This window comes from Hypanus sabinus, assembly GCF_030144855.1.
Source record: "Hypanus sabinus isolate sHypSab1 chromosome X2 unlocalized genomic scaffold, sHypSab1.hap1 SUPER_X2_unloc_6, whole genome shotgun sequence".
NCBI classification, from domain to species: domain Eukaryota; kingdom Metazoa; phylum Chordata; class Chondrichthyes; order Myliobatiformes; family Dasyatidae; genus Hypanus; species Hypanus sabinus.
The window spans coordinates 322,711-341,516 of NW_026779006.1; the positions used below are offsets into that span (position 1 = coordinate 322,711).

The 18,806-nt window shown below is 46.7% G+C and overlaps 1 protein-coding gene across 1 annotated transcript; it reads left to right on the top strand.

Moving 5' to 3' along the window:
• Positions 1–872: 872 nt before the first annotated feature.
• LOC132385941 (nuclear factor 7, ovary-like) lies at positions 873–18,071 on the top strand. Its single transcript, XM_059958173.1, has 7 exons — positions 873–1,299; positions 1,766–1,861; positions 2,272–2,505; positions 4,317–4,339; positions 4,426–4,544; positions 14,400–14,531; positions 15,947–18,071. Exons 1-7 carry the CDS (start codon positions 889–891, stop codon positions 16,516–16,518), a joined length of 1,587 nt encoding a protein of 528 aa, XP_059814156.1. The 5' UTR covers positions 873–888; the 3' UTR covers positions 16,519–18,071.
• Positions 18,072–18,806: the final 735 nt, after the last annotated feature.

Sequence of the window (18,806 nt, forward strand, 5' to 3'; positions counted from 1 at the left end):
AAAAAGTATAGAATAGTAAACATAACAGAAGCAGGCAGTGAAAGATCAGCCAGAGTGCTGAAGGTAACAAACTGTGCGAATGCAAATACAGGAACAGCGATAAAATAACAACGTGATTTAGAAAATAAGAAACAGGAGCAGGCGTTGCCACTCGGCCCGTTGCACTGTTCTGCCCCTCACTCAGAACATGTTGAACTTTGACCTCAGCGCCACTTTCCTGAAACGTTCCCAACATCGCCGAGCTCCTAAATATGTCCGTTTACTTTAGGAAACTTGTGGAGAAAACTCCAAATATTCACTGCACTGTGTTGGGGAAATTTCTCCTCATCTCAGTCCTGCTGAGGTGGCCTCGGATTTTGAGTCTGCGATCCCTGGTTCCACTGCCCAGCCAGGAAAAACATCATTCCTGCCCCTACCCTGTAAATACCCTGTGAGACTGTGTCTGTCTCAGTCAGGAAGTTTCTCCATGTGAACCTTGTGTTAATGAAATTGGTGACAGTTCTTTCAGACCAGCAGCTTTGACCACAAGAACACCAGACAGTGGTCAGCACGGAATGTCCTGCAGTTACTGCAGGAGAAGGACTGGATGGACACAGTGGAGTGGTTCCCTGAGCAGACATTCCAGAACATCTGGCAGAATGCCTCATCACCAGATCTCTCCAACGGGCAGCACGATTACTGCTGTCCTGATGAAGGGTCTCGGCCCGAAACGTCGACAGTGCTTCTCCCTACAGATGCTGCCTGGCCTGCTGTGTTCCACCAGCATTGTGTGTGTGTTGTGTGATTCCCCGAGTCTGCAGCGCGCGTAGTGGACAATCGCGGTACTGCAGGGGATCAGCAGCTCCCCGAAAGTGAAAGCATTCTGAATCAGGAAGTGCTGGAGTTAACATGGCTTCGAAAGGAGAGACCGAGAGTTTGAGCGAGGAGGTGATTTGTCCGGTCTGTCTGGATTTCTTCACCGATCCGGTTATTCTGGAGTGTGGACACAACTTCTGTCGGTCTTGTATCACACAGTGTTGGGAAAGGGAGGAGAGAAACTCCTGCCCGGAATGTAGAGAGGAGTTTGCTGACCGCACCCTCAGGGTGAATCGGGCCTTAGCAAATCTGACACAAAAAGTTCGGAATCTAAGCCTGAATCCGAAAGGGAAGGAAAGTAAACGTCACTGCGAGGAACATGAGGAAGAATTGAAGCTGTTTTGTGAAACGGACAAGACACTGATCTGTGTGATCTGCAGAGACGCGCAGGAACACAGAGAGCACCGCTTCATGCCGATTAAAGAAGCTGTTAAAATCTACAAGGTAAAAACTAACGTTAACTTAACATATTTCCTTTGTCCTTTGCTACACCTGACTCCTAACCTCCTCCCTCGTCGCCATTCAGGGCCGCAAACAGCCCAGTTCCTCCCGTTTCTTCCATGGTCGATTGTCCTCTCGTATTAGATTCCTACTTCTCCAGCCCTTTACCTCTTCCACCTGTCCCCTCCCAGCTTCTCACTTCATCACCCTCCCCCACGTCCCCCTCACGCTGTCTCACCCGTCACCTGTCAGCTGGTTCTCATCCCCAACCATTTTATTCTGGCTCCTGTCACATTCCTTCCCAGTCCTAATGAAGGGTCTCATCCCGGAACATCGACTGTTTATTTCCCCTGAATAGATGCTGCCTGACTCACTGAGTTCCTCCGGCATTTTGTGTGATAATCGGGTTTGATCACCTGTTACTTTTGAAGCATCTTTGTTTCTATTTCCTTCACTCTCTGACTTCCAGGATCAGCTAAAATCTTCCCTAGACTCTCTCACAAAAAAGGAATCAGACTTCCAGGAAAAGGAGCAGCAACAGAAAGAGAAGATTTCCGGAGTTCGGGTGAGGCTTCCTGAGCGGAATTTCTGATTTTACTGTCGAGTTTTGCTCCCTTTAATGCAGAGTAGCCGAGTATCGCAGCTCCAGTGACCTGGGTTCGATCCTGACCTCTGCTGCTGTCTGTGTGGAGTTTGCATGCTCCCCCTGTGACCACGAGAGATTCCGACACATCCCAAGGACATGCCGGATGAATGGCTAATTACCGTTAACCCTGTGAAGGTGGGGAGGGTGTGTGTGAATCAGATGGGAGTTTATGGGTCAATAAGTGAGAGTAGGTTTCAGGAAAACGTGAGGGAATGGTGTTGACGGGAATGCTCTCAGAAGTAGCATGGACTCCAATAGACCGAACTGAACGACAAAAGGAAACAGAGCACAGCAATGCAGTATATTAATCTTCACCTTTCATTCAACAGGAACAGTCACACAGCCTTCAGTCCCACGTCACATCCCAGTTTGCTGAACTGCGCCAGATTATCACTGAGAAAGAGCAGAGCTTACTCAGGGATCTCAGGGAAGAAGAGAAGAGGATTCTCAACCCAATGGAGAAAAATCTTCTAGCACTTCAACAGAATATAAGGAGTATTCAGGAGGAAATCACTAAGTTAAAGGAACAGATGGATCAGAAAGATGGTGTGATATTTCTCAAGGTGAGGGATTATATTTCAATTTGTTTCTGTCAAAGGGCACGAAATGAACAGTGGTATATTTGAAATAAACACAGCACAGCGGCCAATTCTAACAAATCAATCGCCGCTGCTGGCGACCTCACACAAGTTGTTATATTTGCATGACGTGCCCTCCCATCACTCCAATAATGACATTTCAAAATGTCCAAGATACGCTTTCAGTCCTTCATTAGCCAAATACAACCTTGAAGCGATGAAACTTCAGGGTAATTCATTGTAAAGTAAGCTGCAACACAGCGGTCAAGAACAGAATGACATCCGCCCGTCCCCAGCTCAAAACTGCCCATAACAAAGTACAGATACGTATCCTTTTCCCTTCGCTTTTACCATGTCCCCACTCAGGTGACGAGTTACCATAATAAACACGTAACACAGAATACAATGCAGACAGAAAACAGATGCATTGCTCCTACACACAGCATTTACAAATGGCAGTAAACTGTTTCTCACCAGGCAACTGATGCAACGATTCAGGGTTGTTGTTGTCCCATAATAATAAGATTATTAAGGGATTGGACACGCTGGAGGCAGGAAGCATGTTCCTGCTGATGGGTGAGTCCAGAACTAGAGGCCACAGTTTAATAATAAGGGGTAGCCCATTTAGAACAGTGATGCAGAAAAACTTTTTCACCCAGAGAGTGGTAGATATGTGGAATGCTCTGCCCCAGAAGGCAGTGGAGGCCAAGTTTCTGGATGCATTCAAGAGAGAGTTAGATAGAGCTCTTATAGATCGTGGGGTCAAGGGATTTGGGGAGAGGGCAGGAACGGGGTACTGATTGTGTATGATCATCCATGATCACAGTGAATGGCTGTGCTGGCTAGAAGGGCCGAATGGCCTACTGCTGCACCTATTGTCTATTGTCCTAAAACTGGGCTTCCACAACTTCTGTACACCCCAGGACAAAATGCAAATCTCTCTGAAATTATTTACTCCGATCATAACACAGAGCTGCTGACTGTTTCCTTAATTACCACATTAAATATCCTCTGAAACTCCCATTAACACCCGGTTCCAGTCACAGGCTGTGAGTGTGTCTGTTGCAGTTGGTGTGAGGGTCTCTCTGTCAATCAGTGAGAACAAAGAATGTGACCCACACATTAGACTTATCCTCCATATCCGGTTTCCATCAGATTATGGAAACTTTCACTGTCTCTTTATTTTTTGGATATATTTCGCATGGGATTATATCCCATTCTCTATCATAAACAGGCCATTAGGTCCATCTTCTATCAGTATCCCTGCTTCACAATCCTCCTGCCACCTACTCACCACAACCAGCAACAGTGCCCCGAAATCTCTGGTCCCTCACCTGTTTATCCAGCCTCCCCATTACAGTCAGTCTCTGCTGTTCCATTTCATCCACTCCTGTGGCAGCGAGTTTCACATCCTCCTCACTTAATTTCTTGTGGAATTTGTTAAAATCCATCTGGAATTACATCTCCCCACGAGTCTCCCCATAAATAGAGGTACTTCCTCCACCTGCACACAATCACATACATCACTGATCTTAAATTCCTCCATCCTATCAGACTGACTTCATATCCAGATGATAATGCACAGCCTGTCCTGTCTTCCCTGTAAGTTTCATCCTCTCAGTAATGGTCTGACATTCAGAAACTTTCCCTGTCATTTACCCCATGGTTCTGTATTGTCCGTGTGTCTGAGTGATTGTGGGAGTGGGAATTTTCAACACCTTGTAATGATTTGGATGAAATTCAGGATGTGGACAGTAAGTCCAAGTCTAATCAGATTTGCGTTTTATTTATTTCAGGAGGAAGCTCGTCGGAACAGAAGGTAGGACAGGCTCTTTACTGAAACCCTGAATGGATTTGAAAATAGTTCAGAATAGCAATTTATAACCAGCAGTTTAATATTTACAGGATTAATGACGATGTCCAGGAATTGTCAGTGACAGATGAGACCCTACCGGTTGAAAAATTCGATCACCTCTATTTGTTGAACACAGTGCTGAGAGAAACGCTTGGTGCTGTTAATCGAGGTAAAACTTACAAAGATTCATTTCTCCTTGTTTATGAAGATCAATTTAGTTCCAATTTGAGGCAAAGATTGTCTGTAATACTGGGGTGCAGGGGAACTGAAGTTTATTCCACATCAACACCACTGACTGGGAGGCATCACTGTCATATGGTCAGCTGGAGATGTCAGACCCCTGGACACACCAGCACAGGGTCACAATACAACCAATACACGGGACTGGCGGATGAACCACTGTGTTCCAATCCCAGGCGAATGCACTAACACACCAGTGCATAAGTTTGGATCCAACCAGAGGAACTGATGTTGTGATGTTGTTGTGGCCATCGCGGAATCATGGTTGTAGTTGGGATCTGAATGTCCAAGGTTACACAATGTATTGGTGGTATAGGAAGGTCGGGTGAGGGGGTGGTGTGGCTCTGCTGGTAAATCAGTAGCAAGATGTGACATAGGATTGGAAGATGTTGAATCTTGTGGGTTGAGGTAAGGAACTGCAAAAGTAAAAATGACACTGACAGCAGTCATATACAGGCCTCCCAACAGTCAGTGGGTTGGCACCCACAGATTACAACTGGAAATAGAAAAGGCTGATGAAAAGGGCATTGTTATGATAATCATGGGAGATTTAAACATGCAGGGCAATTGGGAAAATCAGGTTGGTAAAGGATCTCAAGAGAGTGAGTTTGTTGAATGCAATGTGATGGCTTTCTAGAGCAGTTTGTCGTTGAGCCTACTCGGGGAACAGCTCTACTGGATTGGGTGTTATGTATTGAACCAGAGGTGAGTAGTTAAAAGAAACCTTAGGAGGCAGAGCTCACAACATGACCGAGTTCAACTTGAAATCTGATAAGGAGACAGTAAAGCCTGACATTGTAGTATTTCAGAGGAGTAAAAGAAATTACAGTGGTCTGAGAGAGGAGTTGGCCAAAGCAAATTGAAGGAGATGCTGCCAGGGATGAGAGCAGAGCAGAAATGGTGTCAGTTTCTGGGAAAATGAGGATAGATGTACTCCAAAAATAAATAAATACTCAAATGGCGAAATAGTACAACCATGGCTGACAAGGGAAGAAAAGTTAATGTAAAGGCAAAGGAGAGGGCATACAACTAAACAAAAATTATTCGGAAGGGAGAGGATTGGGAAGCTTTTAAATATCTACAGAGGGGAATTAAAAGGATGATTGGGTGGGAAAAAATAAACAAGAAATTGATTTGAATTGAACTGGCCTGGTTGAAGAAGCTGTACCGGAGCCTGTTGCTCCCGGCTTTTATGCTGCGGTACCGTATCCCGGATGGTAGCAACTGGTACAGGTTGTGGTTGGGGTGACTCTGGTATCCAATAATCCTTCTGGCCCTTTTTACACATCTATCTTTGGAAAACAAGATAGCAAACAATATCAAATTATTTTTCAAGTATTGTAAAAAAATAAAACAGAGATATAGGAGAGTGGATATAGGACAGCTAGAAAATGAGGCTGGATGCATAATAACAGAGGATAAAGAGATGGCAGATAAGCCAAATATTTTGCACCAGTATTCACCGTGGAAGACACCAGCACTGTGCCCGGTGTTGAAGAGTGCGAGGGAAGAGAAGTGAGTGCAGTTACCGTTACAAGGGACAAGCTGCTCAAAAAGCTGAAAGCCCTAAAGGTACATAAGTCGCCCAGACCAGATGAACTGCACCCCAGTGTTCTGAAAGAGGTCGCAGTAGAAATTATGGAGGCATTCCAAATGATCTTTCAAAATCATTGGACCCTGGCATGGTGCCAGAGGACTGGAAAATGGCAAATGTCACTTGACTCTTTAAGTAAGGAGGAAGGCAGCAGAAAGGAAATTATTGACCAGTTTGCCTCACCTCTGTGGTTGGGAAGAAATTGGAGTCAATTGTTAAGTGTGAGGCTATGGAATACTTGGTGACACTGGACAAGATAGGACAAGTCAGCATGGCTTCGTTAGGGAATATCCTGCCTGACAAACCTGTTGGGATTCTTTGAGGAGATTACAATCAGGATCGATAAAGGGGATGCAGTGGATGTTGTATATTTGGAATCTCGGAAGGCCTTTGACAAAGTGCCACGCATGAAGGTGGTAACCAGGTTAAGAGGCCATGGTATTACAGAAAAGTTACAGGCATGGTTAGAACATTGGCTGATTGGTAGGAAACAGCGAAGGAGAGTAAACGGAACCTTTCCTGGTTGGCTGCCAGTGAGTCGTGTTCCACAGGGACACAGGTGTTAGGACACCTTCATTTTATGCTGTATATCAAGATTTAGCTGATGGAATAGACAATAAGATAGAGGAGCAGAAAAAGGCCATTCGGCCCATTGAGTTTGCTCCAATATTCAGTCATGGGAAGACCCAATTCTTCCGGACATCCACACTCCCCTGCTTTCACCCCATACCATTTGATGCCCTGGCTAAATGAGAACCGGTACATCTCTGCCTTAAATATGCCTTGGCCTCCACAGCCACATATCGCAACAAATTCCACAGATTCTCCACAGACACTGACTAAAGTAATTTCTCTGCATCTGAGTTCTAAAAGGACGTCCTTCAATCCTGAAGTCACACCCTCTTGTCCTAGAGTAGATGGCTTTGTTTCCAGGTTTTGCAGATGATACGAAGATTGGCAGTGGGGCCGGTTGTGTTGAGGAAACAGTTAGGCCTGACAAGGACTTGGATGAGGAGAATGGGAAAGAAATTGGCAAATTATATACAATGTTGGAAAATACATGGTCCTGCACTTTGGTCGTAGAAATAATGTGCAGATTTTTTTTTCAAATGGGGAGAAAATCAAAAAATCTGAGACGAAATTGGACTTAGCAGTCATTCTGCAGAACTCCCTAAAGGTTAACTTGAAGGTAGAGTCACTGGTGAGGAAGGCAAATCCAATGTTAGCATTGAATTCAATCGGTTTAAATAGCATTCATTTCAAGAGCAGGGATGTGATGCTGAGGATTTATAAGGCACTGGTGAAGACTCACCTTGAGTATTGTGAACAATTTTGGGCTCCTCGTCTAAGAAAAGATGTGCTGGCATTGCAGAAGGTTCATTTCATAAGGATGATTCCAGGAATGAAAGGGTTATCATAGGAGGAACGTTTGATAGCTCTGTGTCTGTACTCGCTGGAATTTAGAAAGATGAGGGGTAATCTCATTGAAACCTTTCAAATGTTGAAAGTCCTAGAAACCTTTCGAATGTTGAAAGTCCTAGACAGAGTAGATGTGGAAAGGATGTTTCCCATGGTGGTGGAGTTTAGGACAAGAGGGCACAGCCTCAAGACAGAGGGGGAATCTATTTAAAACATGTGGAGAAATTTGTGCCAGCAGCTGGTGAATTTGTGGAACCTGTTGGGTGTATTTAAGGCAGAGCTTGATAGGTTCTAGATTGGACACAGCATCAAAGGTTACGGGGAGAAGACCAGGGAGTGGGGCTGAGGAGGGAAAAAAGGATCAGCAATTATTGAATGGCGGAGCAGACTCGATAGGAAAATGGCCTAATTCTGCTCCTATGTCTTATGGTGATCAGACCACTACATTGAAGCATTGTGAGAATGAGCTCGGACACACCAACAAGCATTGACATGGGTCAAGATTTCATCTCGGGAGAAGCACACACAGCATAAGCGGCCTGGCAAAGCTCCCTCACACACATACACAGGAAGGATTGGCAGATTGTAGTCAGAGCCTCAGCAATGTACGTTGTTATTTCCCTCAGTAACCTGGAAACCAGACTCTTCAGAGACAGTCATTTATTGATTTAAACAACTCAATCACGTGTGACACATTGTCAACACACACCAGACTTGTGATGACACACTGTAACATAAAAACTTCTTCAATGTGCATACTCTCCTTCAATGTGTATACACTCCACACGGATATTTACCACAATCAACACACACACACACACACACGCGCGCGCGCGATATACTATCAGAGTGTGACACACAGCCACAGAAATAGGCATAAATTCCCATTTAGGATTGAAATCTGCCGTCCTTACCCAGTCTGTCTGTTCTGTGGCACTGAGCTGCCATCTGACGTGACGTCACATCAACACTTCACAGACAGACTCCGGGGTGAGATTCCTCAGCAGGATGATCTGAGAGGGTTTGATGGATGTTGAACTCACAGCCCACTTCATCAATCTGCAAGACTAAGATATCTTCTTGAGCATGTCCCATTTGTGTGTGTTTGCCCCCCCCCCCCCATCCCTCTAACCATTTCCCATCTGTGTATTTATTTTAAAATATGTTATTTTTTACCTGTTTCGACAGCGTCTGAGGGCAAATTCCGTTCACCAACCTCCCTCTCTCTGAGAATGTTACCCGATTTCCCATCTCACTTTCAATCGGAGGCCTTTGGTTCTGTACTCCCATTTCTTGGAAAAAGAACGTTATTTAAGCTCCTTAGAATTATTTACCTTGATAAGGGGTCACACCTGAACATCCTACACTACAGCTGAATAGCCCAAGCTTACTCACTCTTTGCTTTTAACCCAAGCCCCCAGTCCTGGTAACATCCTCCTGAAGCCTCCTGTCCAGTGTAATGACATCCTCCCCATATTCGGGAACCGGAAATGCAGACAATGCTCCAAGTGTGGTCCATCATCGACATCAAAGGCCTTGCTGAATTTCATGTGGACAGTGTGGAATAGGCTGATGAATACACGACTGAAGGTGTTTTTTAGATTGGAACAAGAAGTGCGGCGTGGGAGCTAAATTCTGAAGGAAGGCAGTTTTCTAAAATAAAAACTTTGCGTACTAGAACGGCGAGACTGCGCAGGACAGCACGGAGAGTTTAAAAAGATGACCACCCTATACAGCGGGCAGCGGAGTGGGTGGCAGCAGAGTGTAGGGCTTTGGCTCAACGGGCTTAGGTGGTAACGGGAAGAGCCGAGAGCGAGGCACCGACTCTTTTTCTCCCCTTGGCAAATCGGCCTGGACGGACAGGGGAACAGCAGGGCACATTAGCTAATGCTTTAAAAAGTTCATGTGCTTGGCGAAGTAAGTGGGTGAGTAGACCTATCTTTCTTTGTTTCATTCCTGTAGAATTAGGTAGCATGTCTGCAGGGTCAGTGCTTTGTTCAGGGTGTCAGATGTGGGAATCCTGGGAGACTTCCAGCCTCCCTGATAGCCACATCTGCACCAGGTGAACCGAGATTCAGCTTCTCGGAGACCGTGTTAGGGATCTGGAGCAGCAGCTTGATGACCTACTGCTTATTAGAGAAAACAAAGAGGTGATAGACAGGAGCTACAGGGAGGTAGTCATCCCTAGGCTACAGAGGTCAAAAAACTGGGTGACTGTCAGGAGAGGGAAGGGAAATGCCAGGGTAGTGGAGAGCACCACTGTGTCTGCCCCCCTCAGCAACAAGTATATCGTTTTGGATGCTGTTGAGGTGGATGACCTGACAGGGGACGGCCACGGTGAGTGGGTCTCTGGCACTGAGCCTGGCGCTGTTGTGCAGGAGGGAAGGAGGGAGAAGAGGAATGCGGTGGTCGTAGGGGATTCCATAGTCAGGGTAACAGACAGGAGATTCTGTGAGCCTGATAGAGATACCCGCATGGTGGGCTGCCTCCCAGGTGCCAGGGTACGGGATGTCTCGGATTGGGTCCAGAATATCCTGAAGGGAGAGGGCGAGCAACCAGCTGTCTTGGTACATGATGGTAACAATGACATAGAGAGGAAAAGGGAGGAGTTCCTGAAGAGAGATTTCTGGGAGTTAGGAATGAAGCTGAGAAGCAGGACCTCCAGGGTAGTAATCTCAGGATTGCTGCCTGTGCCACGTGCTAGCGAGGGCAAGAATAGTAGGATCAGGCAGATGAATGTGTGGCTGAGAGACTGGTGCAGGAGGCAGGGCTTCAGATTCTTGGATCATTGGATCTCTTTAGGGGGAAGTATTAACTGTTCAAAAAGGATGGGTTACACCTGAACCCGAAGGGGATCAATATCATAGCAGAAATGTTTAATAGAGCTGTTAGGGAGGGTTTAAACTAATTTGGCAGGGGGATGGGAAAGAGGTGACATAGGATTGGAAGGTGCAGAATCTTTATGGGTTGAGCTAAGAAATCGCAGGGGTAAAAGGACCCTGATGGCAGTTATCTACCGGCCTCCTAACAGCTGCAGCGATGTGGACTACAAATTACAACAGGAAATAGAAAAGGCTTGCCAGAGGGGCAGTGTTATGATAATTGAGGGGATTTTAACATGCGAGTGGATTGGGAAAATCAGGTCGACACTGGATCTCAAGAGAGAGAATTTGTAGAATGTCTACGAGATGCTTTTTCAGAACAGCTTGTTGTTGAGCCCACTAGGGGATCAGAGGTACTGGATTGGATATTGTGTAATGACCCAGAGGTGATTAGAGAGATTGAGGTGAAGGAACTGTTAGGTGACAGTGATCTTAACATGATTGACTTCACTGTGAAATTTGAGAAAGAGAAGCAGAAATCTGATGTGTCAGTATTTCAGTGGAGTAAAGGAAATTCCAGTGGCCGAGAGAGGAACTGGCCAAATTTGACTGGGAAGGGACACTAGCGGGAGGACAGCAGAGCAGCAGTGGCTGGAGTTTATGCGAGAAGTGAGGAATGTGCAAGACAGATATATTCCAAAAAAGAAGAAATTTTCGAATGGAAAAAGATGCAACTGTGGCTGACAAGAGAAGTGAAAGCCAAAGTAAAAGCAAAGGAGAGGGAATTCAAGGAAGCAAAAATTACTGGGAAGACAGAGTATTGGAAAGTTTTTAAAAGCTTACAAAAGGAAACTAAGAAGGCCATTAAGAGGGAAAAGATGAACTATGAAAGGAAGCTAGCAAATAATATCAAAGAAGATACCAAAAGCTTTTTCAAGTATATAAAGAGTAAAAAACCGGTGAGAGTGGATATAGGACTGATAGAAAATGATGCTGGAGAAATTGTAATGGGAGATAAGGAGACGGCTGAGGAACTGAACGAGTATTTTCATCTGTCCTCACTGAGGAAGATATCAGCAGTATACCGGACACTCAAGGGTGTCAGGGAAGAGAAGTTTGCGCAGTCATAATTACGACAGAGAAAGTACTCAGGAAGCTGGATAGTCTCAGGGTAGATAAATCTCCAGGACCAGATGGAATTCACCCTTGTGTTTTGAAGGAAGTAGCTGTGGAGATCGCGGAGGCATTAGCAATGATCTTTCAAAAGTCAATAGATTCTGACATGGTTCCGGAGGAGTGGAAGATTGTAAATGCCACTCTGGTATTTAAGAAAGGGGCAAGGAAGCAAAAAGTAAATTATAGACCTGTTAGCTTGACATCGGTGGGAGTCAATTGTCAAGAATGAGGTTACGGAGTACCTGGAGGCATATGACAAGATAGGCCAAACTCAGCATGGTTTCCTTAAAGGAAAATCCTGCCTGACAAACCCATTGAAATCTCTTGAGGAGATTACAAGTAGGCTGGACAAGGGAGATGCAGTGGATGTTGTGTATTTGGATTTTCAGAAGGCCTTTGACAAGGTGCCACACATGAGGTTGCTCAACAAGATAAGAGCCCATGGAATTACGGGAAAGTTACATCTGTCGATAGAGCGTTGGCTGATTGGGAGGAAACAGAGAGTGGGAATAAAGGATCCCATTCTGGTTGTCTGCCAGTTAAAAGTGGTGTTCCAGAGGGGTCCGTGTTGGGGCCACTTCTTTTTACGTTGTATATCAACGATTTGGATTATGGAAAAGATGGCTTTGTGGCTAAGTTTGCTGATGATACAAAGGTAGGTGGAAACTCCCCCACCTGAGGAAACAGAGAGTCTGCAGAGAGACTTGGATAGATTTGGAGAATGGTCAAAGAAGTGGCAAATGAAATACAATGTTGAAAAGTGTATGGTTATTATTTAAGTGGAGAGAGAATTCAAAGTTCTGAGATGCAACGGGACTTGAGGGTGCTCGTGCAGGATACCCTTAAGGTTAGTCTCCAGGTTGAGTCGGTGGTGAAGAAGGTTGACATTCATTTCTAGAGGAATAAAATATAAGAGCAGGGATGTGATGTTGAGGCTCTATAAGGCAGTGGTAAGACCTCACTTGGAATACTGTGTGCAGTTTTGGGCTCCTTATTTAAGAAAGGATGTTCTGACATTGGAGAGGGTTCAGAGAAGATTCACCAGAATGATTCCGGGAATGAGAGGGTTAACATGTGAGGAACATTTGACCGCTCTTGGACTGAACTCCGTGCAGTTTAGAAGAATGAGGAGGAACCTCAAGGAAACATGTCGAATTTTAAAAGGCATGGACAGAGTGGATGTGGCAAAGTTGTTTCCCATGGTGGGGGAGTCTAGTACGAGAGCATGACTTAAGGATTGAAGGGCGCCCACTCAGAACGGAGATGCAAAGAAATTTTTTTAGCTAGAGGGTGGTGAATCTGTGAATTTGTTGCGGCAGTGGAGTCCAGGTCATTGGGTGTATTTAAGGCAGAGATTGATAAGTATCTGAGTAGCCAGGGCATCAAAGGTCATGGTGAGAGGGTGGGGGAGTGGCACTAAATGGGAGAATGGATCAGCTTATGATAAAATGGCGGAGCAGATTCGAAGGGCCGAAGGGCCGGCTTCTGCTGCTTTGTCTTATGGTCTTATTTGAATGCACCAGTATACGGAATAGGGATCTTGTAGTACAGGTAGAGTTTGACAGGTACAAACTTAGGCAGGTACGACTTTGATCGAAGGAATAAAGGCATAGACAATTCTGTAAACAGGGCGAAATTCAAAAATCAGAGGTGCAAACGGACTTGGGTGTCCTTGTGCAGGATTCCCTGAAGGTTAACTTGCAGTTTGTGTCAGTGGTAAGATTGGCAAACTCAATGTTTGCTTTCATTTCGAGAGGATTAGAGTACAAGAGCAAGGGTGTAATTCTGAGGATTTATAAGGCATTGGTCAGACCACACTTGGAGTACTGTGAGCAGTTTTGGGTCCCTTCCATCGGAAATCATGTGCTGGCATTGGAGGGGGTGCAGATGATTCACAAGAATAATTCCGGGAATGAAAGAGTTAACATATGAGGAGTGTTTGATGGTACTGGGCCTGTACTCACCGGAGTTCAGAAGAATGGCTGATTTATCATCCCTCTCAACCCTATTCTCCAGTCTCCTCCCCATAACTTTTGAGACTCTGACTAATCGAGTTTACTTATTAACTCCTGCATTAAAAATCAAACAGGAGAAAATCTGCAGATGCTGGTAATCCAAGCTACACAGGTCCTGATGAAGGGTCTCGCCAGATCTCTCTGACACCTGTCGGGAGAGAGTTGATGTTGGGAGGATGTGGGTGGGTGGAGAACGGTGAGCACAGCCTCCGACTATAGGGATGTCCATTTAGGACAGAGATGCGGAGGAATTCCTTTATCCACAGGATAGTGAATCTGCCACAGGCAGCGGTGGGGGCCAAATAATTGAGTATATTTAAAGCAGAGTAACACAAACAAATTGTTGGGGGAACAGCAGGCCGGGTAGTTTCTATGGAAAAGAGTAAACAGTCGACGGTTCAGACTGAAACACTTCATCCAGACCTGTGTTGCTTAAGGGTTCCTGTAAATTCATCCCCTGTCCTAATGAGGGGCTGCGGGGGATGGGGCTCTGGGAAAGGGGACAAAGTCATCCTGATCTGCCATCTTTGCCCCCTCTAGCTTCTCATTACGTCTACACACACAGATCACCCACAGGGTTTCCACCCCACCCCCTCCTGGTTCAATCTGCCATTTATTTCTCCGCTACTGGTTCCCATTATCACCTCCTTTACTGTCTCAAACCATCACACTGCCCCACTTCGCACTCACAAATGAAAGTGAACATTGTATGACGGGCCTGTTCCTGTGCTGTACTGCTCTATGTTCTCTGTTCCCAGTTTCGAAGAATGAGAGGAGATCTCATGGAAACACAAAATTCTTTCAGGGGTCAACAGGCAGGAGTGAGCGAGGATGTTTCCCCTGTTCAGCGGAAAACCCTTGTGGAGACATCTGCTTTTGTCGAATCAAAGGTTCGTGTCGGCCACCCGACCGCGCCTGAGATCTCCACCACCCCCCGATCCCCGGGTCCCACTGCCCGAGTCTCCCCCCGATCACCGGGGCCGCGCTGTCCGAGTCTCCCCCCGAACCCCGGGGCCGCGCTGTCCGAGTCACCCCCCGATCCCCGGGGCCGCGCTGTCCGAGTCTGCCCCCGATCCCCGGGTCCCCGCTGTCCGAGTCTCCCCCCGATCCCCGGGGCCGCGCAGTCCGAGTCTCCCCCCGATCCCCGGGACCCCGCTGTCCGAGTCTCCCCCAGATACCCGGGGCCCCGCTGTCCGAGTCTCCCCCGATCCCCGGGACCCCGCTGTCCGAGTCTCCCCCCGATCCCCGGGGCCGCGCTGTCCGAGTCTCCCCCCGATCCCCGGGACCGCGCTGTCCGAGTCTCCCCCCGATCCCCGGGGCCGCGCTTTCCGAGTCTCCCCCCGATCCCCGGGGCCGCGCTGTCCGAGTCTCCCCCCGATCCCCGGGGCCGCGCTGTCCGAGTCTCCCCCCGATCCCCGGGGCCGCGCAGTCCGAGTCTCCCCCCGATCCCCGGGACCCCGCTGTCCGAGTCTCCCCCCGATCCCCGGGACCCCGCAGTCCGAGTCTCCCCCCGATCCCCGGGACCCCGCTGTCCGAGTCTCCCCCCGATACCCGGGGCCCCGCTGTCCGAGTCTCCCCCCGATCCCCGGGGCCGCGCTGCCCGAGTCTCCCCCCGAACCCCGGGTCCCCGCTGTCCGAGTCTCCCCCCCGATCCCCGGGACCGCGCTGTCCGAGTCTCCCCCCGATCCCCGGGGCCGCGCAGTCCGAGTCTCCCCCCGATCCCCGGGGCCGCGCTGTCCGAGTCTCCCCCCGATCCCCGGGACCGCGCTGTCCGAGTCTCCCCCCGATCCCCGGGGCCGCGCTTTCCGAGTCTCCCCCCGATCCCCGGGGCCGCGCTGTCCGAGTCTCCCCCCGATCCCCGGGGCCGCGCTGTCCGAGTCTCCCCCCGATACCCGGGGCCGCGCCGTCCGAGTCTCCCCCCGATCCCCGGGGCCGCGCTGCCCGAGTCTCCCCCCGATCCCCGGGGCCGCGCTGTCCGAGTCTCCCCCCGATACCCGGGGCCCCGCTGTCCGAGTCTCCCCCCGATCCCCGGGGTCCCGCTGTCCGAGTCTCCCCCCGATCCCCGGGACCGCGCTGTCCGAGTCTCCCCCCGATCCCCGGGGCCGCGCTGTCCGAGTCTCCCCCCGATCCCCGGGGCCGCGCTGTCCGAGTCTCCCCCCGATCCCCGGGGCCCCGCTGTCCGAGTCTCCCCCCCGATCCCCGGGGCCGCGCTGTCCGAGTCTCCCCCCCCGATCCCCGGGGCCGCGCTGTCCGAGTCTCCCCCCCGATCCCCGGGGACTCACTAATTCTCTGCTTCTCCCCCCAGTCTCTGTCACCCTGGATGTGGAAACGGCGAATCTGTGTCTCGAGGTGTCTGGGGATCGGAAGAGTGTGAGACGGACCGGGACCTGGAGGAATCTCCCTGACACCGGGAAGAGATTCACAGTCTGGGCTTGTGTGCTGGGATCGGAGGGATTCACATCGGGGAGACATTACTGGGAGGTGGAGGTGACGGGGAATCGGTTCTGGTGTCTGGGAGTCGCCGCAGAGTCTGTGAAGAGGAAGGGACGTGTCAGTCTGAGTCCGGAGACCGGATTCTGGGTCATCAGGCGGGTTGGTGACGTGTTATATCGGGATTGTGACGTGTTACATCGGGATTGTGACGTGTCCGGTCGCCCCTCCTCCGAGTCCCGTCTCGCTGCCGGTCCCATCCCCGGGAGGGTGGGAGTTTATCTCAGTTACGAGTCCGGGACAGTTTCATTTTACAACGCGGAGACCAAGTCCCATCTCCACACCTTCACTGGGAATAAATTCACGGGGAAACTTTATCCTTTCTTCCGGACTGGGAATGTAAACCAGTGGCTGAGAATCTGCTCCGGTTCCGCTCCGGGTCTGTAAACGGGTCGGGTCCCGGGACCGGCGTCAGGAGTAAAGTCCCTGCAAATATAAATGTGCGCAGAGTGCAGCTAAATACCTGGCTAAGGGGATGGTGCAGGAGGGAGGGCTTCATGCTTCTGGACAATTGGGCTTTGTTCCCGGGAAGGTGGGGCCTGTTCCGACGGGACGGTTTGCCCCTAAACTGGGCGGGGGAGGGGGAATAACATTCTTGCGGGTAGATTTGCCAGTGCTGCTCCGGGGAATTTAATCTAGATTTGCAGAGGGAGGGGAACCAGAGTGTTAGAGCAGATAGTGAGGTGCAGGAGGATAAGGAACATGAGAGGACTGCATGTATAAACGGAAATGAAAAAAAAAGCGGATGATATACATATTCTCAGGTACATCTATTTCAATGCACGGAGTATTGTCGGTAAAACAGATGAGTTTAGGGCTTGTGTTGACACGTGGGATAACGACATTACTGCTATTAGTGAGAAGGGCCAATTTTGTGGAAATGAAAAAGGATCCAGGAAGAGTGGATTGGGATAAGTTTTTTTTCTGGCCAGGATGTGTTCAGTAAGTTCACAGGCATAAGAAATTAAATAGAGATTGGGTTGGAAATGTTATAGCAACTTCATTTAATTCAAAATCGAGAGGAGTTGCAATTTCGGTTAATAAATCTTTACCAATTAAAATACAAAATGTAATAATTGATTCTGTGGAGAGATATGTGATTATACATTGTCAAATTTTTTCAGAATTATGGACTTTTATGAACATTTATGCACCAAATGAAAATGATGCAAAATTCATACAAGAAGATTTTTTGAACTTGGCTGACGCAAATTATAAAATATTAATAAGCAGAGATTTTAATTTTTGTTTAGATCCAGTTTTGGATAGGTCAACTAAAGTTGTTACAAAATTAAAAGTAATAAAACTAACTTTATCATTAATGGAAGATTTAAACCTGATTGATATATGGAGAAAAATTAATCCAAGAGAAAGAGATTATTCATTTTATTCAAATAGACATAAAACTTAGATGGAGATTTAAAACAATTTTATTAAAACGTCAAGATTTTTGTGATTTTATGAAAAAACAGATTCAATTTTTTTTGGATACAAATTTACATTCAATTGAGGATAAAATTGTATTATAGGAAGCGATGAAAGCATATTTTAAGGGGTCAGATTGTAAGTTATACATCTAAAATTAAGAAGGAAAATTGGGAAAAGATATCATAAAGTTAGAAAAAGAATCTCAATGATATATGACAGAAGAAAAATAAAGACAACTTGTTAATAAAAAACTACAATATAATGCACTCCAGACATATCGTACAGAAAAAGTAATTATGAGAACTAAACAGAAATATTATGAATTAGTTGAAAGATCACATAAAATTCTTGCTTGGCAGTTGAAAACAGAACAGGCTTTTAAAACAATAAATGCAATTAGAACAAGTGTAAATAAGGTTGCTGATAAACCTTTAGAAATTAATGAAACTTTATTTTTTTTATACTGAACTATATCAATCAGAATCACAAAATAAGATTACTGAGATAGATAAATTTTTTATCACAAATAACCCTTCCAAAATTTAATTTGGAAGAACAGAAAGGATTAGATATGCCCTTTACATTAAAAGAAGTTGAAGAAGCTTTAGGATCACTTCAGAGTAATAAATCCCCAGAAGAAAATGGTTTTCCTCCTGAATTTTATAAAAAAATTTAAAGATATATTAATTCCTCCCTTTATGGAATTAATATACCAAGTGGAAAGAATGCATAAACTCCCACAATCTTTTTTAACAGCGATCATAACGGTATTGCCAAAAAAAGAGATCCTCTAAAACCAACATCATATAGGCCTATTTCTTTGTTGAATACAGATTATAAGATAATAGCAATAATTTTATCTAATAGAATATCTAAATATTTACCAAAATTAATACATATGGATCAAACAGATTTTATTAAAAACAGACAATCAATGGATAATCTAACCTGGTTACTTAGTATAATTCATCTGGCACAAAAAAGAGAGGAAATGAGTGTGGCATTTGCTTTGGATGCAGAAAAAGCATTTGATAGATTGGAATGGGATTTTTTGTTTAAGGTATTGGAAAAATATGAGCTAGGAAGATCTTTTATACAATGGATTAAAACCTTAAATACTAATCCTCAAGCTAAAGTAGTTACAAATGCTCAGATTTCAACACCATTTTGCTTAACGAGGTCAACTGGACAAGGCTGCCCGTTATCACCTGCTTTATTCGTATTGGCAAAAGAACCATTAGCTGAAT